At 46.9% G+C, this 24,512-nt stretch overlaps 1 protein-coding gene across 1 annotated transcript in view; it reads right to left on the minus strand.

Moving 5' to 3' along the window:
• Positions 1–24,512, minus strand: part of ST7 (suppression of tumorigenicity 7) — a 261,962-nt gene that overhangs the window by 10,211 nt on the left and 227,239 nt on the right. Inside the window, 4 exon segments of the mRNA XM_030216373.1 lie at positions 1,764–1,914; positions 6,012–6,114; positions 13,361–13,433; positions 23,014–23,128. Coding sequence (XP_030072233.1) covers positions 1,764–1,914; positions 6,012–6,114; positions 13,361–13,433; positions 23,014–23,128 — 442 coding nt within the window.

Consider the following 24,512-nt stretch of genomic DNA (forward strand, 5'->3'; position numbering starts at 1 on the left):
GAGAGGGAGTAGTCGAAGATGACCCCAAGGTTACGAGCTGATGAGACAGGAAGGATGAGAGTGTTATCCACAGAAATAGAGAATGGGGGAGGAGGAGAGGTTGGTTTAGGGGGAAAGATAAGAAGCTCAGTCTTTGTCATGTTTAGTTTCAGATGGCGCTGAGACATCCAAGCAGCAATGTCAGACAGGAAGGCTGATACTTTGGCCTGGATTTCGGCTGAGATTTCTGGTGTGGAGAGGTAGATCTGGGAGTCATCAGCGTAAAGATGATACTGAAAACCATGCGATGAGATCAGAGTACCATGGGAAGAAGTATAGATGGACAAAAGAAGAGGTCCCAGGACAGATCCCTGAGGTACACCAACTGACAGTGGGATAGAAGTAGAGGAGGATCCACTAGAGTATACACTAAAGGTACGCTGGGAGAGATAAGAAGAAAACCAGGAAAGAACAGAGTCCTGAAATCCAAGTGAGGACAGCGTACCAAGGAGTAGGCTGTGATCAACAGTGTCAAAAGCAGCAGATAGATTGAGAAGGATGAGGATAGAATAGAGACCTTTGGATCTGGCCAGGAACAGATCATTGGAGACTTTAGCAAGCGCTGTTTCAGTTGAATGAAGGGGGCGAAAGCCAGATTGAAGTGGATCAAAAATAGCTTGAGATGAAAGAAGGTCAAGGCAACGGCGGTGAATAACATGTTCAAGTATCTTAGATAGGAAAGGGAGGAGGGAGATGGGGCGATAGTTGGAAGGACAGGTAAGGTCCAATGAAGGTTTTTTTAAGGAGTGGTGTGACTACAGCATGTTTGAAGGCATCAGGAACAGTCGCAGTGGAAAGTGAAAGATTGAGGATATGACAGATAAAAGGGATGACAGTAGGAGAGATAGTGTTAAGTAGATGGGTGGGAATAGGATCAGAGGAACAGGTAGTTGGTTTCGAGGAGGAAATAAGATGAGTAGTTTCCTCTTCAGTGATTTCAGAAAAGGAAGAAAAGGAGGCAGGGGTTGGAGGGTTGAGAGAATGGGCTAATTGAAGGAGAGGTGGAGGTGACCTGGTTGAGAATTCAAGTTTAATCTTGTGAACCTTATCATGAAAGTACTCAGCCAGAGTCTGGGGGGAAAGTGAAGGGGGAGTTGGAGGTGAAGGCACTTTGAGGAGAGAGTTCAGCGTGGCAAAGACATGTTGAGGGTTTGAGCCAAGAGAACTTTGGCTCAAACCCTCGGCTGGTAGAGATCTCCAAGCCCTGCCAGTCAAAGATGTCCTCCCACCTCCCAGAAAGAACACTTGCAACCTGGACAGCTGGCGGCACTATCCCTGAGCTGCTGCTGCTGGCCCCTGCTCTCCTTGTGCAAGCTCAGTTTTTGGACATGCACACATATTCAAAACTGAGCATGCGCAGAGGCTGGCAGTGGCAGCGTCTCAGAGACACTATCATTAGCTGCCCAGGTGCAAGTGTTCTATCTGGGAGGAGGTCTTCGGCTGGCAGGGAATGGGGAAACCCACCAGCTCAGGTATTTCTATTGTTAGTTTTGGGGAGCAGCAGGGAGGGGGAGAAGAGGGCAGGGGTGGAGATGAAATTTTGAACCTACCCACACTAAGCTCAGGTCCACCCCATATTTAGACATCCGGCTACGCCACTGACTCCTAAGCAATACAATACCAGCAGATATGATACATACAGATTTCAAAATTAATGCTTAAATTACACATACAATCTTTGTTAGGAAACATCTGTCAATAATATATAAAATAGAATTACTTACTCCCTTCCCAAGTGCAATGTAACAGATTTAAAGCTCCCTCTACCCTCTTCCAGTGCTGAAGGTGAAAGAAAGAGTACGCTATTGCTTCACTGTCCCCCCTCTTCAGAATATGTTCAGGGGGCAGTATTAAACTTTTCATTTCTAGGAGGTACTGAAAGAGAAAGAAAACTGTACTAAATACATGGTATCAGCAGAGCTCATGAATCTATAACATGGACGCTCACATTTAGGTGCCATATACATGTATAAATAATCAGAATTCCGTGCATAACTGACAAAATTCTGGCGATGTCTTATTCTGTATCTATTTGTATATCTTCAATAGCGCATAGCTTGCAGGTGGGTATTCATATGGGTGGTGCATGAGCGAGGTAACACTTATGCACATTACTTTACAACAGGGGCGTATCTGAGGTTCGGCGGTAGGGGGGGCAGGGGCTAGAGTGAGAGGGCACATTATAGCCCCCCCCACCGCCGTCAGCCCTCCCCTACCGCCGTCAACCCTCCCCCGCCTACCGCCGTCACCTACCCTCGCCGAGGTCCGGTGCCTTTAAAAGTATTACTTCAGCTGGCGGGGGACCCCCAACCCCCGCCAGCCCAGCCGAGGTCTTGTTTTAAGAAGTTCTTCCATCCTTGTGCTATTGAAAACTGCCTGCCTGCATCCCTTCCAGTTTTGGACTGAGTCTGATGTTGCAGCACATTGACGTCCTGCACGTACAACATGCTGCGACGTCAGGCTCAGTCCGAAACTGGAAGGGATTCAGGCAGGCAGTTTTCAATAGCACGAGGATGGAAGAACTTCTTAAAACAAGACCTCGGCTGGGCTGGCAGGGGTTGGGGGTCCCCCGCCAGCTGAAGTAATACTTTTAAAGGCACCGGACCGGAGAAAGCGGACCTCGGCGGGGGTAGGTGATGGCGGTAGGCGGGGGAGGGTTGACGGCAGTAGGGGGGTCCAGGGCGAAATCTGCGGGGGCCCAGGCCCCTGTGGCCCCACGCAGATTCGCCCCTGCTTTACAATACTATAAATTATATGCGTATCTCCTGAAACTGGATACAACAGTTTACACCAGCTCTAGGACTGGTGAAGTGTTTGCACCTAAGCGAATGCAAGTGTATACACCTGGTTAGCCTTGTATTCTATAAAGCAGGGTTGTCCAGACTCGGTCCCTGAGCGCCGCAATCCAATCGGGTTTTCAGGATGTCTCCAATGAATGTGCATGAGATCTGTCTCAGAGATGCCAAGTTACCAGTTCCAGGGTGAAGATTTTCAAGACAGTCCTGACTTTGAACTCGCATCCCAAAGCAGCGTGGGACTTGTAGTGCCTGATCCTGCCCACTGAAATCAGTGCTGCAGATCCCATAATGCACCAGGATAGGGTGGTCAGAAATCCAGCACCGTCCCAAAATCTCCAGCCTGGAACTGGGTAACATGGCATCTCTGCTATTTGCACGTGCTGCCTTCATTGTATGCAAATAGATTTCACGCATATTCATTGGGGAAATCCTTGGCGAGGGCCGAGGTTGGACACCCCTGCTGTAAAGGATAATAGCATCTACTTTCCTTTATAGAACAGATACCTATATATATATGATAACAGAACTCAGAGAAATCATGAGAAGTGTTGTCAATTTTTACATTTAAAAAAACACGGAGATTTAGAGACCTACTTTCGCCTAGAAAGAAAGTCTATCAGTCTTGCAAATTGTCATCAAAGGATGTTATTAGTTCACATTTATCTACTTTGTCACTAATGAAAGAGCACATTGTCCTAATCACTTTCTTGTGCAATGGATTTTCCAGTTGGGTTTTGTGTGTGGTGCTTAGAAAACTGATGGAAATAGTACAAAATTACTATAGACAGTCAGTGAGGTTCAATGTGACAAGAAAGAATGCTACATACTTTTTTTTTTAATCTGGCATGCCATAAACCCCGACATGACCCAGAAGACCCCCTCAACCCCCTCCCAGTTCTTATCAGCGGTTTCCCTGGTGACTGGTGGTGGACGGTGATGGCCAGGAGCAATCCCTAGATGCTCCTCTCTCATTGGTACACGAGTTCAAATTGGCACCTCTGACCCCTAGCAGCAGTCTTACAGTACTACCGATAGGGTTCAAGCTACCAAAAAAGGGCCAAGGGGGTTGGGGATGGGGCACAGTCTACTGGTCATGTCAGGCAGGTTTGAGAATTCGTTTTAGCTGCACCAGTGGTGCCGAAAGCACAGATGCACAAATATTTCCCTGAATTCTGTACAGGTTGCTCAAAGTTGGACACGCAATTTTGAGCAGGAACTAATTTGGCGATAACAATCAATTACTGGCATCAATAAGCACTTAATTGGCAGTAATTAGGACTTAAGCGTGGATCTGCCCTACATCCTATTCTATAACATATGCACCTACATTTCATAGCATGCGACTCCATAGGGGATGTGGCCATGGGAGGAGCATGGGCAGGTCAGGGGCATTCCCAGAAATTAGGTGCAATGTTATAGAACACTCACATTTGTACGCCTAACTGCCATCAGTTGGGTGCGAGCATTTATAGCAGTCTTTGGTAAGCGTAAGTGCTCACACCCAAAGTCAGTCACAAACTGCCGGATTCTATGTAGCGTGCCTAGAGATCCGTGTGGAAATCCAGGAGTATTCTATAACTATGTGCATAACTTAATTGGCTTAACAAGGTAATCAGTGTTTTTAACAGCACTTAACAAGCAATAATGAGCACTAATTGGCAGTAGTTAGAATTTACACATACAACTCGCTAAGTGTATTCTGTAGCCAGTGGCGTAGCTACGTGGGGCCAGGGGGCCTGGGCCCCCTTAGATTTGGCCCTGGACCCCCCCCTGACGATGACCCTCTCGACCCCCCCCTCCCGCCGCCAACCCTCCAGGCTTCGTTCTGTTTCTGTGAGTCTGACGTCCTGCACGTACAAGGCGGGATGTTTGCTTCCCTCCGAGGGGGAAGAAGTTGTGTGTGTCATAGGGGACGGGACACTGGGGCCAAATCTATGGGGGCCCAGGCCCCCGTGGCCCCACAGCAGCTATGCCCCTGGTGGGCGGCCCAGGGGCAGAGTTGGCACTTATGTGGTTAAGTACCGATATTCAGCATTTAAGTTTAGTAGTTAAATCAGACTGCATAAAAGTGGGTGTTCCGAAAATTTACGTGCAGGGTTGCAGAATAAACCTGCTCTGCATCTAAGTTAGGCACCGGTATTTACACCAAGTTAGGTGCTGTCATGGCCGGTAGGCATATTTTATAAACCCGCTAGGCATATTCTATAAATAGCACCTAAATATAGGCGTTGTCTATAGAATACGCCTAGGTGGAATTTGTATTTTTGGTGCCAATTTTTCAGGCACCATAAATCGAATCTAGCCCATGGCAGAGCCGGTGGGGGGGGGGAGGCGAGGCTGGTGGTTGGGAAGCGGGAATAGTGCTGGGCAAGACGTCTACGGTCCATCCTCTGAAAATGGCACATACAAATCAAGGTAAGGTATACACAAAAAGTAGCACATATGAGTTTATCTTGTTGGGCACACTGGATGGACCGTGCAGGTCTTTTTCTGTCGTCATCTACTATGTTTCTATTCTTTATTTCAGAAAGGGAATGCATGTGTATGTAAGAAAAATAGCACGGCAGGATTTACACCTACACAAAATCACATATAGGCTTTTAAAACGTGCTCATTTCAGCCAGGCCTTTAGAGGAACGATTAAGAGAACTATCCTCCTTAATCCCTTATTGTTAATTTCTTCAAGAAAAAGAACTGTGGACTCTGTAGGTAATTAGCAGTAGGCATGTGTTTGGTTTGCAAAATGGCTGACAGACAGACAGCCCGGCAGTTACACATGTAGGTTGCTAAGTTTCCACTGTTGACTTTTTCCACATGTAAAATGGATGCTCCAGTTGCACATACAGCCACACATAGATGTATACTTTTGCAGGCATTTTAGAAAAGACTCTAAGTAGGCAGATATTTGTCTAAAATACTACCAGAATTGCAAACGACCTGAGTTGGATGTATCAATTTCGATTTCTATGTTTTATTTAAAACAAGCCATTGTGATATAACATGCAGACTTTTAGCTAGGTTGAGGGATGGAAATTTTCAAACAGACAATTGAGTGGTTAAATGCTTTTTGGTTGCACAAAATCATTTCAAAACTGTTCTCCTCAGCAACAACACCCTTTACTAGTACCCTTCTTGTGTTCCAGTCAGATGTAACCATGGGCCACGGTTACTTACTTTTGGTACATGTGGGTTGAATTCTACGGCTCTGTGGATGGCCTCTACAGCGTTCATTTCTGCTGTGCTGAGCCCTCGCCGAGAGGCAGCCTCTGGAGAGAATCTAGGAAAGACAGGAACAGAAAGAGTCCAAGTCACTGAAAAACATAAAAAGGAAAGGAATGTAAAGCAAAGAGCAGAAGATCTAACGAGCTGACTCAGGTGCTTACATTTGGCCACCATAAACAGAAATACCGCATTACCCCTTGGATCTGCAAAATACACTAGACAACATCTTATCACAGCAGGACATGAACTTGGGAGTGTCACTTAGCGTCTGTTGCTAATCTAAACTTTTTATGCTCTGGGTACCATCTCTGGGAATTTACGAGAACAGAAAGTGCTGGAGAAAGAGAAATTGTGGTTGGATAAATGGGAGTGCCTTTTAAGAAGGCTCTCAACCTAACACCACTGGACAGGTTGAGAGCTAAACTTGGTGCTGGAGCAGAATCAGGTAGTCTACGATATGTGTCCAAACTGTGGGCACAAACAACTGCCCCAGTGTACGGAAAAACCAGACCATGCAATCTCTTTCTCACCTCACACCCCACGGCGGACTCCAGAGCTGTACTTGGCAGGCAGACACCACAGGGAAAGCTGTGCGAACCCTTGCCCTGCCCTCCCAAGCTGGAGTCGCTGTGTAGGGAGGAGAGATGTTGCAGTGGGTACTGGCGATCTACAGGACAAAAACAAAATTATTCGTATCTTGAACTGTGAAGTTAACTGAATGCTACCTCACCTGAGGACAGGGAGCAGCTTCAGCTTGTTTCTTTTTTTTGAGGAGATCATAGTGAAAAAAACTGAAACCCCAAACTGCTATCATCTCTGGAATTAAACGCACATAGGCAGAATGGGGTAGGCCACAAGGGACATGGCCCTACCAATTTTTTGCCCCATACAGCATTAGCAGCCAAGAAGATGGGGAGCAGAGACGGTGATTGGTTTATTTCATATGTTCTGCTGCACAGTTTGTCACCTGTACAGTCATGCATCAATAATTCCTGTATACCGAATTCAAAGCAACCTGTCTGCACTGTGCAAAAATAAATAAATAAAAAAGAGGTAGAAGTTATACCAGAATATTTCTTCCCTAAAACTGGAAATCATGGGGTCAATATTCAAAGTGATTAACTGGCCAGAAGTGGCTCCTGGCTGGTTAAATCTCTAGTTTGGGGCTACCAAATACCACCACAGATCACTAAACTCAAAGCAAGCTATTTTGTGGGCGGCAGGGGCGTAGCCAGACTTTAACGGTAGGGGGGTCTAGAGCCGAAGTGAGGGGGCACATTTTAGCCCCCCCCCCGCCCGCCATTGATGACACCTCCAACAACTTTGACCCCCCCCCCCCCCGCCCGCCATCGCCTTCCTTTGCTGGCGGGGGACCCCAACCCCCGCCAGCCGAAGCCTTCTTCCTTCGTTTGGTTTCTGACTGAGTCTGACGTCCTGCACATACAACGTGCAGGACGTCAGACTCACAGAAACAAAACGAAGCCTTGCGATCTGCAGGGCTTCGTTCTCTTTCTGTGAGTCTGACGTCGTGCAGGACATCAGGGTCAGAAACGAAACGAAGGAAGAAGACCGGCTGGCGGGGGTTGGGGTCCCCCGCCAGCAAAGGTAGCAGGCGGTGGGTTGGCGGCAGGAGGGGGGGTTGAGAGGGTCGCCAGTAGGGGGGTCCAGGGCCAAATCTATGGGGGCACAGGCCCCGTGGCCCCACAGCAGCTATGCCTCTGGTGGGCGGCCCAGGGGCAGAGTCAGCACTTATGTGGTTAAGTACCGATATTCAGCATTTAAGTTTAGTAGTTAAATCAGACTGCATAAAAGTCAGTTGTATCCTTATGTGGTGTCGCTTAGGCAGTTAAGACAGTGGTTCCCAAACCTGGTTCTTGAGGCACCCCAGCTAGTCAGGTTTTCAGGATATCCACAATGAATATTCATATACACAAAATGGAGAAACATTAATTCCAATATAGTTGTAACATACAAGCAAGTACAATAAATTCACAATTATGTATAATCTTCAAACGTGTATTATAAATTAGAAAAATCTCTAAAATCTCTTACTATCGCGACGTTATAGTGCATATGTCTGAACACATTACAAACACACACCCTATCTTTCACAATCAATCATATCAACTTGGAAATGCTGCATACCACTCGGGAATAACCTGCTTCTAATAACTCATGATCTCCATGACTCTCATACTCATTTTAAATGTAGTGAATCCATGGGCATAGTTTTGGGGGGGAGAGGGGGGCATTGCCCCCCCCCCAAATGCAGGGCCAGTGCGGCGCAAGGCAGCTCTCCGATGGTCCCTCCTTCCCGCCCTCAGCTCCCCGACCAACAGCTCTCCTTTCCGTTCCTCCCCCCCCCCCGCGCATTTAACTCTTTTACTTTCAAGTGCAGCGACGGCAGTGAAGACAACACAGCGGGCTCACCTCCAGCTTCTCCCTTCCCTCACACAGTGTCCCGCCTTCTGCGATGATGTATTTCCTGTTTCTGCGAGGGCGGAACACTGTGTGAGGGAAGGGAGAAGCTGGAGTAGAGCCCGCTGTGTTGTCCTCTTCACTGCCGTCGCTGCGCCTGAAAGTAAAATGGTTAAACACGCGGGGGGGGGGGGGGGGGGGGAGGAAGGAATTGAGAAGAGGGCTGTCGGGGAGCTGAGGGAGGGCAGGGAGAATCGCTGGACATGGATGGGAGGGGAGGGCAGGGGCAGAGATCGCTGGAGAGGAGGGGAGGGGAGGGCAGGGGGAGAAAAGAGATCGCTGGACATGGAGAGGAGGGGAGACCAAGGGGCGAGAAGAGATCGCTGGAGAGGAGGTGAGGACAGGGGGAGAGAAGAAATTGATGGACATGAGGAGGAGGAGGGGAGAGAAGAGATCGCTGGACATGGATGGGAGGGGAGGGCAGGGGGAGAGGAGGGGAGGGCAGGGGGAGAGAAGAGATCACTGGACATGGAAAGGAGGGGAGGGCAGGGGGAGAGAAGAGTTCGCTGGACAGGAGAGGAGGGGAGGGCAGGGGAGAGAGGAGAATTGCTGGACATGGATGGATGGATGGGAGGGCAGGGGTGAATGGAGAGTTGCTGGACATGGGTGGATGGAGAGGAGGGCAGGGGAGAGGAGAATTGCTGGACATGGATAAATGGGGGCAGGGGAAAGAGGAAATTTGCTGGATATGGGTGGATGGAGGAGAAGGCTGGGGAGAATGAAGAGTTCTTGGACATGGATGGAGGGGAGGGGAGGGCAGGGGAGAGAGGAGAATTACTGAACATGGATGGATGAATAGAGGGGGTAGGGGAGAGAGGAAATTTACTGGATATGAGTGGATGGAGGAAAAGGCAGGGGAGAATGGAGAGTTGCTGGACATGGATGGATGGAGGGGAGGGATGTCAGGAAGGAGATGCACATGGATGGAGGGGAGAGGAGAAATACTGGACATGGATGGAGTGGAGGGTAGGGAAGAGAGGAGAAATGTTGGACAAGGATGAAGGGAAGGAAAGACAAAGGAAGGAGATGCACACGGATGGAAGGGAAGGGAAAGAGGAGAAATGCTGGACATGGATGGAGAGGAGGGAAGACAGAGGAAGTACTTGCACATGGATGGAGGGGAGGGGAGTGAGGAGAAATGCTGGATATGGATGGAGGGAAAATTGCTGAATTTAAGGGCTGGATCGGAACACATTGAGGGCAGATGCTGAAACTGGAGAAAGGACAGGGACAGGGCTACAGATGGTAGACAGGACACATAAGGACACAGGAGGATGGTGGGAATAGTGAGAGAAAAAATATCAAATGCATAAAACAGAAGACACTGGGATCAAAGCAAATAGAAAAACTAAATGATCAGACAACAAAGGTAGAAAAAAGTATTTTATTCAGAATTTATTAATTGGAATATGTCAGCTTTTGGAAATGTGCATCTGTGATATTTTGCATGTAAGTTTCAATTTTTCTAGTATTGCTGCATGCCGAGTCTGAATTATTGAGGTAACTTTCCAGTTTAGTATTTTGCCTTCATATTTTTTTATTTCTACTTCATTGTGTCATATCTGTTGTGTCATGTGTTTTTCATGTGTGATCAAGGTGCAGTATTCTGCTAGTGTGTAGTATTTGCAGCCCTTTGTTTTGTTGTTTTTTATTTTGTTTCACTAGGTTGTGTACTGGTGTTTTAGAGCCCGGTGTAATTATACACTGCATAAGGTTGTAGCTCGTCCTGTCCTTGGAATTAGTGCTGTTATGGTTTGGTAAGGTTATGAGTGTGTTTTTGCACAAGTTTGTGTATAGTGTTTTGCAGTGGAGAGATTGTGTGCTGGCCTTACTGAGGTGGCACCAAAACATCAGAAAGGGTGTAGAGCCTAAATCATGACACACTACCTCTTGAAGGATCTACATATAGAGCTTATGCATTTCTAAGGTCTACACTGGCATGGTATGGGAAAGGGGGTGGGGAAATACTACTGGAGAGGAAGAGGGAGTTCTGGATAAGGAGGAAAGAAGGAAAGAAGGAAGGGAGAAAGAGCAAATGAGTATGCTAATATGCCCCGCCCCATCCTTTGCCCCCCCCCCCCCCCAAATGAAACAGTCAAACTACACCCATGAGTGAATCCAATATTCAAATGTAGTTCATAAAAATAGTTCATAAGAATCTTAGGGGTCTTTTTACTAAGGTGCGCTGAAAAATGGCTTGTGGTAGTGTAGGTGTGGGCTTTGGGCGTGCGCCGATCCATTTTTCAGCGCGCCCGTAAAAAAGGCCTTTTTAAAATTTTTGCCGAAAATGGATGTGCGGCAAAATCAAAATTGCTGCATGTCCATTTTGGGTCTCAGACAAGCCATTGACCTAATGCTAAAGACTCATGCGGTAACTGGGCGGTAATGACCTACGCGCGTCAAGTGCCACTTGGCACCTGTCCAATATGTATCGGACATGCGCCAAAAAAGAAATTACCACAAGAGCCATGCAGTAGCTGTGCGGTAACTCCATTTTGGCACACGTTAGGAGTAGGTAGATGCTAACGTGGCTTAGTAAAAGGGCCCCTTAGCTTTCAATTGTCTACCCACTACTCAAAATGTTGTAAACCCAGTGTGTCCAGTTCATATATCCTGGTGCTTCCACTCTTCAAAGATGTATTCGTATTCCACCACACACTGTAAAATTTGTATTCTTGAAACTGTAGTTTACAGACACCCAATCACTGGAGCCTATTTCACACCAACTCTGAACCCACCTCCACTGCATGAAAATCTCTCTCATGAATATTCACTGTGGATATCCTGAAAACCTGACTGGCTGGAGTGCTTCCAGGACCAGGTGTGGGAACAACTGGCACAAGAGATAGATGGCTGCATAATCCGGATGTGGCCCTCATTGAATATCCAGGGATAACACCGCCGGTGGCTACATAAACTCTTACCGCCGCCGGCTGAATATCGACCCCCATATTTCACAGTCTCTTTACTGCTAGAAGCTTCTGTTAGTTATTACACACTGTTCATCTGAGTATATCATGCCCTCCTCTCTATTTTCAAATCAAGAGTAAAATCTCACCTTTTGGAGGCTGATTTTACATCTTGAGCACTCCTTTTTCTATTATACATTCCCCTAAACTCTCTTGTTTGTACTACACATTTGTCTTGACTAGACTGTAACCTTACATTTGTCTGCGCAGTGCTGTGTAAGTGTAGACGTGCTTAAGCGTTACTAAACAGTCAGGCTGATATTGAAAGCGATTTTGGCAGGCAGAAGCTCCTACCTACTTAAATCGCTTAGGGCAGCCACTAGGGGTGGGAGCGAGTAGGCTTCGCTCCTGCCCCCACCGCCCCCACTGGACCACCAGGGATTGCAGGTAGGCAGGGGGAGGGGCTATCCTGCATATTAAGGGGGTGGGAGAGGGAGTTTGTGTGGTCAGGGGGAGGTGGGAGGGAGCCTGGAGTCATATGACAGGGGAGAGTGGGGATCGAGACTGGAAGAGGGATCAGAGGGAAACTGCAAGTGTTTTCTGTTAAGCGTTGGGCTACCATGTGTCCGGGTTTATCCGGACATGCCCTCTATTTGAGGACACAGCGGGGTGTCTGGGCACGTTTTGCCAGCCTACCCATTTGTCCGATTTAGCGGACAGGCTGGCTTGTGGGTGGGCAGGCCTCGGGGTATCTTCCCCTCCCCTCCCATAACTTATCATGCCTGGTGGTCTAGTGGCCTCTTCAGGGCAGGAAAGAGCCCCCTCTTTTCTGCCAGGGCTGCTGCAGATTACTTGCTGCTGGCACCACTTCAAAATGGATGCTGAGAGTTCCAGTGGTGGCCTTGCAAGACTTCCTGGAACCACCAGGCTCTTTCCTGCCCTGAAGAGGCCACTAGACCACCAGGCACGATAGGGTAGGGGACAGGAGGGAATGGGATGTGGGTGGAGTCATATGGGTGGGTGGAGGGAGGGAGCTGTGAAAAAAAGTGGGTAGAGGGAGGCTGGAAAAAAGTGGGGAGGGGAAATACATGGGGGAGGAAGAGGGAGGGAAAAGAGGGAAATACAAAAAAGGGGATGGAGAGAAGAGAGGGGGATATGCTGTTCACGGATGGGAGGGAAAAGAAAGGGGGACATGCTCATGAAATGTACATGTCTAAGCATTTCATAAGCATGTCATGTTCATTTTGTATTTAGCATGGAAGAAAATGCATTTCTGTTACTTTATCAGTATTTTCGCTGCTTACAAAATCTGGCTTTCTTGGAGGGGTCAAGGTGAAACTGCGGCGTGGAGGCAGGGCTGGGGCATGACATGGGCATGGCAGGGGGTGTGACAGGGGCAGGACTGGTGCATGAAGGGGCAGGCTGAATTTTATTTTGTGTCCTGTTTCTTGTCACAACAAATATGGTAACCCTAGTTATGGAAGTCCCAGATATTTAGACAGAAGCTGTACAACTGTTTTATGCAGGCCCTGGCTGAATATTGGCCGTGATCCACATAAGCTCTAACTGCCAGCACTGGAGCCCATCACTGAATATATGGGGCTAATTTAGTCAGCCACGGTCAGCATTTTAAAAAAATGATGATCTCCACCAGTTGAATATTGACCTGAGTGACTTTATTAAATGTGAAATCAAGATGTTGTTGGGTTTTTTTCCCCCCAACCTTTAAAAAAATTTTTTTATAACTTTTGCCTAGGTAGAACATTTGCTAAGGCAACAAATTTTTTTTTTAAAGTATAAGAATAATATAGATGTATTCAACAGGGTCTGGGTTTGCTGACAGAACTCTCCAGGTCTGAGGCCTAGAAGCCTCTGCAATTTCAATTCGTTAAACAGAAGTTATTATGCACTTACTTGTCAGAGACAGCTCTTGCTTTGAGTAGTGCAGCTGTGTAACATATTGTGGCAGACTTTGGTAAGCTTATATCTGTCAAAGAAAAGGGAAAAACCATAGAAACTATGGCAATTTACATGCACAGAAAAAAATGGCTGTTAACCATTCCCCCATACACTGCAGTTCAGAAGCTGTACATTTACAACAATCCCAAGCAAAATTAAGGATGTCTGCAATAGCTCTACAGGTGTTAAGATGACAAGGCAAGTAAGCCAGTACAACTGATCTTTTCAAAAATGGAAAATTAGCCTCTTTGGCCTGTTTTGTGGTTTATTTCTTTCATACCACATGTGACTTTATCATCCAATGGGCTATACAAGCCTAGAGGGATCTGTTTCATATGTGTAAGAGAGACTATCTATTGGTTATCTTTCTAGTTCTGTGTACATAGAACATATTCTACTCTCTTTGGTTTTATTTCCATTTTATATTCTTCCCCCTTCCCACCCTCCTCAATTTTTCAAGTCTAGTGATTACAGTAACAGCCCTCAGCAGGGCTCTTTCTGTGACCCTGCAATTATGGGCCCTGAATATGACCACTAGGTGTCACCCTTAAACACTGACCACAAACTACTTGCCTTCTCCCTACCCAGAGGCTGTCAGTATTGCCTCCCAGGCCCAGCCAACATGGATCTAAAAGAGATTGAACTGCACCTTCCACATAGCAGTGCATGGCTCATATCTCCTGAGCCACCAAGCTAATCACTTTTTAATTATGCAGCTTTTGACAGCAAAGCACAATATTACCAAACTTCAGGCAGAAAAAAAAATCCTAGAAAATAAGTTCTGCAGGTTCAAATTCTAGTTGTAGTGGGAAACTGCATATATTCTGTGAGAAGAAATATATTTTTCAGTCTACTTTTGCTGCAGATGGAGATTAAGATGTTTTAATGTGTATTGTGTTGACATTGTAAGTAGCACACCATGCCACAATCGGGCTTATTTTCGAAAGAGAAAAACATCCAAAAAAGCGGCACAAAGTGGCCGATGAACATTTTTCTTGCAAAAACGTCCAAATCACTATTGTCAAACCTAATTATACAACATTTGCCTATGCAGTTTATATGCAGTGCTTCCAGATCACAAGGGAGTGTGTCAGGGGCAGGATTTGGGCGTTCTCAGAACTTGGATGTTTTTCTGACATAACGGAACAAAGCAAAAACATCCAGGGCTTAAAGCTGGACATTTTGGTCTGAACCTGTTTTAATCACCACTAAGTCATAAAAAGGTGCCCTAAATAACCAGATGACCACTGAAGAGATTAAGGTATGACCCCATCTTACTCCCCCAGTGGTCATTGACCCCCTCCCCAAAGATGTGAGAGAAAGAGTACATTCCAGCCTCTATGACAGCTTCAGATGTTATGACCAGGCCTATTACAGTGGCAAGCAGGTCCCTGGAGTAGCCTAGTGGTCGGTGCAGTGCACTGTAGAGAAGGGAACCCAGACCCATATCCCACTCAAACAAGTACAAAAGCCCTCCAAAAACCAACAAAAGCCTACTGTACCCGCATAAAAGTGACCCCTGCAGCCATAAGGGCTGCTGTAGTGGTGTACAGTGGTGTACAGTTTGGTCCAGTAGGTGTTTGGTGGGTTTGGAGGGCTCACCATACAATATAAGGGGATAACAGTGAGATGTGTACCTGGGACCTTTTATGTGAAGTCCACTGCAGTGTCCCCTAGGGTGCCCCACTACTCTGCTGTGATGTCTGTGTGGCCAGTCTACTAGGAATGCTGGCTCCTCCTACATCCCAATGGGTTGATTTTGTGCATTTTTCACTTAGATGTTTTGTTTTCGAAAATGGTCCAAAAAGATAGACGCACTGAGTACAACAACGTCTAACAAAAGGCCAGTTATGAAAAAAAAAATAGATGCTTTTCAGGTTCAAAAATGGCTATGTTAGCTACTGGATTATTGGACGTTTTCTGTAAAACATCCAAAGTCGGATTTAGACGTCATTTCAAAAATGTCCCTCCATGTACAGTGGGGGAAATAAGTATTTGATCCCTTGCTGATTTTGTAAGTTTGCCCACTGACAAAGACATGAGCAGCCCATAATTGAAGGGTAGGTTATTGGTAACAGTGAGAGATAGCACATCACAAATTAAATCCGGAAAATCACATTGTGGAAAGTATATGAATTTATTTGCATTCTGCAGAGGGAAATAAGTATTTAATCCCTCTGGCAAACAAGACCTAATACTTGGTGGCAAAACCCTTGTTGGCAAGCACAGCGGTCAGACGTCTTCTGTAGTTGATGATGAGGTTTGCACACATGTCAGGAGGAATTTTGGTCCACTCCTCTTTGCAGATCATCTCTAAATCATTAAGAGTTCTGGGCTGTCGCTTGGCAACTCGCAGCTTCAGCTCCCTCCATAAGTTTTCAATGGGATTAAGGTCTGGTGACTGGCTAGGCCACTCCATGACCCTAATGTGCTTCTTCCTGAGCCACTCCTTTGTTGCCTTGGCTGTATGTTTTGGGTCATTGTCGTGCTGGAAGACCCAGCCACGACCCATTTTTAAGGCCCTGGCGGAGGGAAGGAGGTTGTCACTCAGAATTGTACGGTACATGGCCCCATCCATTCTCCCATTGATGCGGTGAAGTAGTCCTGTGCCCTTAGCAGAGAAACACCCCCCAAAACATAACATTTCCACCTCCATGCTTGACAGTGGGGACGGTGTTCTTTGGGTCATAGGCAGCATTTCTCTTCCTCCAAACACGGCGAGTTGAGTTCATGCCAAAGAGCTCAATTTTTGTCTCATCTGACCACAGCACCTTCTCCCAATCACTCTCGGCATCATCCAGGTGTTCACTGGCAAACTTCAGACGGGCCGTCACATGTGCCTTCCGGAGCAGGGGGACCTTGCGGGCACTGCAGGATTGCAATCCGTTATGTCGTAATGTGTTACCAATGGTTTTCGTGGTGACAGTGGTCCCAGCTGCCTTGAGATCATTGACAAGTTCCCCCCTTGTAGTTGTAGGCTGATTTCTAACCTTCCTCATGATCAAGGATACCCCACGAGGTGAGATTTTGCGTGGAGCCCCAGATCTTTGTCGATTGACAGTCATTTTGTACTTCTTCCATTTTCTTACTATGGCACCAACAGTTGTCTCCTTCTCGCCCAGCGTCTTACTGATGGTTTTGTAGCCCATTCCAGCCTTGTGCAGGTGTATGATCTTGTCCCTGACATCCTTAGACAGCTCCTTGCTCTTGGCCATTTTGTAGAGGTTAGAGTCTGACTGATTCACTGAGTCTGTGGACAGGTGTCTTTCATACAGGTGACCATTGCCGACAGCTGTCTGTCATGCAGGTAACGAGTTGATTTGGAGCATCTACCTGGTCTGTAGGGGCCAGATCTCTTACTGGTTGGTGGGGGATCAAATACTTATTTCCCTCTGCAGAATGCAAATAAATTCATATACTTTCCACAATGTGATTTTCCGGATTTAATTTGTGATGTGCTATCTCTCACTGTTACCAATAACCTACCCTTCAATTATGGGCTGCTCATGTCTTTGTCAGTGGGCAAACTTACAAAATCAGCAAGGGATCAAATACTTATTTCCCCCACTGTATACTGTTATTTGAATATTCTACTGTTTCCACTGCTTATTGTCTATGACTGGTTATAGAAGCTATACACTGCTTTGAGTGAATTTCTTTAAAACGGAAGTAAATAAAGTCTAATCTCTCTATATAAAACGCACCTCCAACGTTCTAATGAAGCCTCACTTTCCCAACATTCTAAAGTGAGGCGGCTGAGACCACTTTTTAGATCCATGAGTGTCTGCCCCGCCCACGCGTCAAACGTTATGGCGTCGGGGGCGGAGCAATCACTCACCCAATCCCATTGCAGGTGCGTTTTGGAAGGTAGGAGGCGCAGTATCTGCACTTCGCAATGCCCCCTCCCCCAAGGTTGCCACACACCTCACCCCTACACCCACCCCAGGTAGCCACCAATACCACCCTGCACCACCACCCCAAGCAAACAGCGACCCAGGCACTCCCGCTGCCACTCAAAAAAACAGCCCCCCAGCCACGGAAACAGACTCACACCCAGCCATCCACAATGCTGCAACCCCCCCCCCCCCCCCAGGTTGCTCGCTCGCTCGCTCATCCACCCAGCTCACCACTCCGCCCACCAGTTCGCCGCTCCACCCGGGCACTCCCGCTGCCACTCAAAAAAACAGCCCCCAGCCAGGGAAACAGACTCACACCCAGCCTTCCACAATGCTGCTACCCCCCACCCCCCCCACAGATCGCTCACTTGATCGCTCGCTCACCCACCCTGCTCACCACTCCGCCCACGAGTTCGCTGCTTCAACCGCCCCCCACCCGGTCTACCAACTGCACAGGCCCCCCAGCATTGAAGGAACACCGCCTCTCAAATTCCTGTCAAACTTCTGCACGCAGCACTCCACCACATGATCGCTTCTCTTCGGGTCTTCTTCCCTCCCTGTGTCCCGCCCTTGCGGAAGTTACGTCACATGAGGGCGGGGCCGAAGGAGGGAAGAAGACACAAAAGGAAGCGAACTGCTAGGCTGGCTTTCTGCGTGCACCACTTTGAAACAGTGGTAAGACGGGGGGGGGGGGGGGTGGACAGTGATCGGCGATATCGGGGGCAGGGGCGACTGGACACCTCAGGGGGAGGGGCATGGATGGGAACAGAAAGCGACTGATGGTGGACATGGGGTTGGTGGGGAGAGATGCTGGATGGGAGGGCAATGTAGGAGTAAGGGAGAGAAGTCAGGGAGGACTCTGGAACTGGGAGGGAGAGAGGACCCTGGAACTGCGAGGGAGGGGGGAACCTTGAAACAGGGAGAGAGGGAGGGGGCATCATGAAACTCGGAGGGATGGAGGGAGGGAGTGAGTGGGGGACCTGGAACTGGGAGGGAGGGAGGGACCAAACCTGGAACTGGGAGGTAGGGAGCGAGGGACCAAACATGGAACTGGGAGGTAGGGACCAAACCTGGAACTGGGAGGTAGGGACGACCCTGGAAGAGGGGGGGAGGGGGGTGACGATGACCCTGGAACTCGGACGGATGGACGGCCCTGGAACTGGGAGGGAGTGAGGGGAGGGGAGGGGAGGGGAGGGGGGACCTGCCGGCACACACTCTCATTCTCACACACACTCTCTCTCTCTCTCACACACACACACACACACACACTCGCATATTCACTCTCTCTCTCTCTCATACAGTCACTCTCACACACACTCTTTCAGACATACACACTCTGAGGAAACACCTTGCTAGCGCCCGTTTCATTAGTTTCAGAAACGGGCCTTTTTTCCTAGTAAATAAAAAATTTCATGGGAGGGAAATAACAGCAAATCAAAGTATAGCTAAAGAACTTATTTGATCAGAAGATTTCTATGTGACTGTAGAGGCTGTAATGAATAACTATTCCACCCATAAACATAGCTCATATGGGCCAACAGTCTCTTTAGAGCTGAATTCTGTTTAGGTCATCTGCGCTGGATTGGCAAGTCCTAAACTTATAAACCCATAACGCGGTATCTGAGCAACAGTGCAAATCTTGCTACTAATGAGACAGTTTTTTCCATGCATAACGAGTCTGGCCGTCATAACCGTTGCCAGGTACACATCACAAACAGAAACACAATTCATGCAGCCACAATTCTGCTTGCACATTAACAGTAACAATTTAAAGCATAATCTATCATGAGGATTCTTCAAGCCCACAAATGCCAGTGATTGAGGGTGAAGCGGGGGGGGAGGACACTGTTTTTTTTACATCAGTTAGTAGGGCAATTCAGAGTTGTGCCTGATTGAATAAAGATTGTGCAGTGGGAGTAGCTGAAACAGTAAAATGAAACTCAAAGTGTCAACTTCATTGTTTTATATGTTGATAAATGCCCAGCTCATTCGGCTGATGGGTTCTGAAATAAGACAAAACTTTCTGGAAAGAGCCCCACAGGGTGCCTTACTCATAAGGAGAACTCTGGACAAACCAATGGTCAATATCTTTTAGTATCCTATACAAATTTTAACAAAGAAGAGTCCAAAGGTTAATGGAGGATTTGTGGGTATTATCAATTGTGTTGATCAATTCTACAAATAGCTATAAAACAATCTTACAGTTTACATTCTTGATTTTATAGTGTACAGCTATTACAGTTCTGGGACATAGAGTTAAAGCACTGAAGTATTACATACAGTAAATATGTTTATTCTTTTTTTTCAGTTTTTGTTTCTTCAAAGTGCAGTACATTAATGGGGTCTACTTACTCAGCTGTATTAGTTGTTAACTCAGCAATTAATGCAGACTAACAAATAAAGGAGCCCTTTTAAAAAAGCATAATCCCCAGGGTTCTATGCAACACGCCTTAATTTCTGTGTGGAAATTGAAGTGTATTCTATAACAATGAGTGTAACTTAATTGTTTAACTAGCTAATCAGTGCTGTTAATTGGTCATTAACAAGCAATTGTCGACACTAATTGGCATTAAGATTTACATGCACAACTTGCTAAGCGTATTCTGTAATGTGGTGCATGTGAATTCTAAGTCGCATAGTTGAAAAGTGGGCATGGCCATTGGCGGGGCGTGGACATTTCTAAAATCTATGCGTGTTGTTACAGAATACACCCACTCTGTGCCTAATTTAGGCATCAGGATTTACGCCAACTAAAACATGGCATAGATGGCCATGACAAATTTAGTCATGTGGAGAGGCGCTCGGCGTAAATCTACATACCGCGTGGAAACTTAAGCCTATTCTACAAAATTTAAGCATACTATAGAGAATAAGCCTAGGCGTATTTTTCCCATGCAGAATTTTCAGACGCCCAATGCGTGCTAACAGACATTAGTGTGGGCAACGTGGCACTTGGCACATGCCAGGGGCATAGCTACGTGGGGCCATGGGGGCATGGGCCCCCACAGATTATGCCCTGGCCCCCTCTACATTTGACCCTCCCCGCCCTGCCCCGCCACCACCCGTCCCCCGCCCCGCCGCCGCATCAGGTACCTTGTTTGCTGGTGGGGGTCCCCAAACCCCACCAGCCGAAGAGTCTTCTTCAGCGCCAGTCGACTCCAGCGCCTTCGTTGTGTGATCATCTGTTTCTGACGCCTTACGTCCTGCACCGTGTATGTAGCCCCGTGCAGGACATAAGGCATCAGAAACAGAAGATCACACAACGAAGGCGCCGGAGTCGACCGGCGCTGAAGAAGACTCTTCGGCTGGCGGGGTTTGGGGACCCCCACCAGCAAACAAGGTACCTGATGTGGCGGCAGGGCGGGGGGTTGCGGTTGCAGCGGGGGGGGGGGGGGGGGGGTGCAAAGTGGCAGGGGGAAGGCGGCTAAACAGTGCCCCCCCACCTCAAGCTCTGGCCCCCCTCCCACTGAGGTCTGGCTATGCCCCTGGCACATGCTAATGTCTGTTAGCGCAAAGCTTTAGCAAAAGGTCCCCAAAGTGGGTGCCACAGTAACAGTTAACATGCCTTTGCTATATAGCAGATGCCAACACTTAGGCACCAAATATGTGTGTACATACATGTGTAAATGTGAATAATCCGGCCATGTACTAATCTGTAACTATGTGCATATCTTTGTTTGCATGTAGGCATACACAGAATGACTAGGGTTGACCAAAAGAACTTCCAGGAAGCAAAGTGAAAACATACACTGCTATTGAGAAAGCACCATTGATAAAAGGACCCGACCCAGGGCCATGGTTTGGTGGAGAACCACCTGCTTCAGGGGTCACAAATGTGCTTTGCGATTTTACTCATGACATGAGAGGCAGGATGATTTAAATTTACGTTTTGTCCAGATGGGCTCCAAGAGTACTACTGGATCTGGAACTTGTTTCATCACTTCTCCATTTTGTGACATGCCTTTGCACTTCTGGGACGGGTCGCAACCCCATTTGGGAAGCCCTGGCTTATTTTATGAAGAAATTGTGGCTATAGTGAAGCCTCAGATGTTTATGTCCATTCGGACGCAGGTGTAAATGTTCACATGTATTTTACAAAGTACTCATGTAAACTGCAACTCTGTGCGTCGCGCAGACCCCACTCTTGAACACACCTATGCCAAACACGTCCTTCTTATTGTGCTTACTTTTACATGGGGGTAATTTTATAAGTGGCATTTTGGACTAGGTTATGAGAATGGAACCCAATTAAACTCTGGAATTTGTTGCCAGAGAACATGGTAAAGGCAGTTAGCTTAGCGGGGTTTAAAAAAGGTTTGGATGGCTTCCTAAAGGAAAAGTCCATAGACCATTATTAAAATGGCCTGGGAAAAATCCACTGCTTATTTCTGGGATAAGCAGCATAAAATGTATTGAATCTGATTGGCCACTGTTGGAAACAGGATGCAGGACTTGATGGACCTTTGGTCTGTCCCTGTGTGGCAATACTTATGCACTTAAATTTGAATGTAGAAAAAATGTGCACTGAGTGCTATTTTATAAATGGCTTTCTGAATTGGGAACTGTTTATAGAATAACTCGTAGCGCCGGAATCCGCACCCAGCTTTGAGTACAAGGATTAACACCAACTGAAACCTAGTGTAAATCTTTGCGTGTAAATTAGGATCAGATCCTCCAAATTCCACAATACTGTGCGCATCTTTAATGAACGCCCCTGACATGCCCATGCCCCTTCCATGGCCACATCCCCTTTTCAGTTGCACGCTAAAAAACTTTATGCGCACTTCTTTATAGAATAGCATTTAGCAAGATGTCTGTGTAAATCCAAATTGTTGCCAATTAATGATTGTTGGTGCTCAATTATTGGCACTAATTGACTCGTTACTCAATTTAATTGCATGCACAAATTGGGCACTCGCCCAAGTTTGCATGCATGGTTTTGAGCGCCATATATAGAGTTTGAGGGTAGATGTACATATGCTGTTGTATATGCACAAAAATGCCTTTAAAAATGACACCCAAAGTGGGTTTCCAGACTGGGTTTCCTGTGTATGTAAATTTATCTCATGCCTGTTCTTTGTGGCTGTTCTGAAAAACTGAACGACTGTGGGATCGTGAGGATTGCTTTGAGGAACCTTGACTTCAACTCTGTTAATGAAAATAAAACCTTCATCCAGTGGCAGTTGTGAACTTTTCTCTTTAGTATAGTAATGATGGCAGGCAGGGGTAGCCCAAGGCAGTCTGAAACCTGAGGCGAGGGCTGAGATGCCACCTGAGGCAAGGGCTGAGATGGCACCCCCTCCCCAGACATGGTCTGGCATCTCCCCACCTTCCTTCTTCAACCCCCTTCCCCAAGCCTACCTTTGTTTTCCAAAAGACTGCAGCGGCAGTAATTCCCAGAGGTTGCCCTGTCACCGGCCTCTTCTCTCTATAGCGGCCTGTCTCTGAGGAAACAGGAAGTTATGTCAGAGGTGGGCCACAGTAGAGAGAAGAGGCCAGTGCCGAAAGCAGGGCAGCCAATTGTTTAATAAACAAAAGTAGGCTCAGGGAAGGGGATTGAAGAAGGAAGGGGGAGATGCCAGACCGCAGCCGATATGGGGGGATATGCCACTCCCTAAAGAGTGCCGCCTGAGGTGGCCTAATAGTAGGCAGCTGATGGCACATAAGGACTGTTTGGACCAGTTGTTTACATAAACTAGCATGTTGACTTACCATCATATTTTGCTAAAACTGCTTGAACATCTGCATACGCCTGAAGCTCCAATAGAGCTTCCAACAAGTTTTCGTGGATGTTGAACATGCTCAGGAGAGGGAATTCCTTCATTAGCTAAAAAAAAAAAACAAGTGCAACAAGCTATTAACATGGAATCATAGACACTGACCTGAACATATAGTGATTTCATCTGAATAGTCAGTAATACTGAATGTCAATCACGATCACTTAGAAACAACAGCCAGTGCCTTGAGAGAGTTTACTTCCTTTCATGGGAAGAGTGAGAAAGGTCAATGCACATTAGGGGTTGATATTTAAACTGATTTAAGAGGACAGGAGAATCTCCTCCCCACTTTAATTGTGCTGAGCAGGCCAACTGCCGATGTTCAGCAGCATTTAATCAGGCAATGCCGACAGATATCAGCCATGATCAGCCATTTTTGAAGTAGGCCAGGGAGGGGGTTCCAAGGGTAGAGTCGGGGAGGAGTTGGTAGCTATGTGGTTGAGGGCAATATTCAGTGCTTTTGCTCACATGGCTAAGTGACCAAATAGGACTGCATAAACAGCAGTCCTAACTGTGGTCGCTCAGCTATGCAGGTGTAGGCACTGATTATCAGCCAGCACCTGCATAGCTTACAAGTAATTTTATTTATTTGGATTTTGCTCAAACCTCTCCCTTCTTCCCCCCTCTCCCAACATCACAAAAGCCCTCCTCCCGATCCTCCCACCCACCCCAAACATCATAAAAGCTCCCTTCTGATCCCCCTCCCTCTCAGCCCCCCCCCCCCCGAACATCACAAAAGAACCCCCCCCCCCCCGGTCCGATTATCTGCTAAGATAAGTACCTCAAGGAGGATTTTTATGATATTATTAAAATAGATTTAAAAAGTCATGAAATTATTGCGATATTAATCGCCAGTGAAGAATTTGGTGCAAGTATGCATTTCCAACATTAAATAAAGATTGGAGATGAGCACCGCTGAGGCGAAACAGGAAGAGGTATAAGAAATGTGAAGTTGGTTTATGGATAAAGTTGAAGGTGTGTGATTGTATTTAGGATCCTTATAAGATTGAAAGTTTTGAGTTTTGAAGGTTCCTAAGAAGATAAAAAGAAAAGAATTGTTTTTTTTTGCCAAATATAGACTGTCTTGCATGGTGCATATTTGCAAGGGTTTGATTTATCAATCTGTTTATGAAGGGACTGCTCCAGTTCTAGCTTTATCGAACGATTCAGCGCATTAATTTTGTAAGAAGTGGGACAATCATCCATCTTGTCATCATCGAAGAAGAAAGTTTTAGTTGCTCTCTAAAATCAGTACCCCATTGACTCCTGATGCAGGTGCTGTGCGCCGAAACATGGCACGTGTCGGGTCATTAAGGAAGAAGTTGATGTTCAAAGTGTATTAATAAAGAAATTGTGTCCTGATTTTGAAGGCTCTTTTTGATATTTGGGCATATTTGCAAGACAGCATATACATGGGCAGAGCATGGGTAGGAC

The sequence above is a fragment of the Microcaecilia unicolor genome, chromosome 10, assembly GCF_901765095.1.
Source record: "Microcaecilia unicolor chromosome 10, aMicUni1.1, whole genome shotgun sequence".
Taxonomy (NCBI): domain Eukaryota; kingdom Metazoa; phylum Chordata; class Amphibia; order Gymnophiona; family Siphonopidae; genus Microcaecilia; species Microcaecilia unicolor.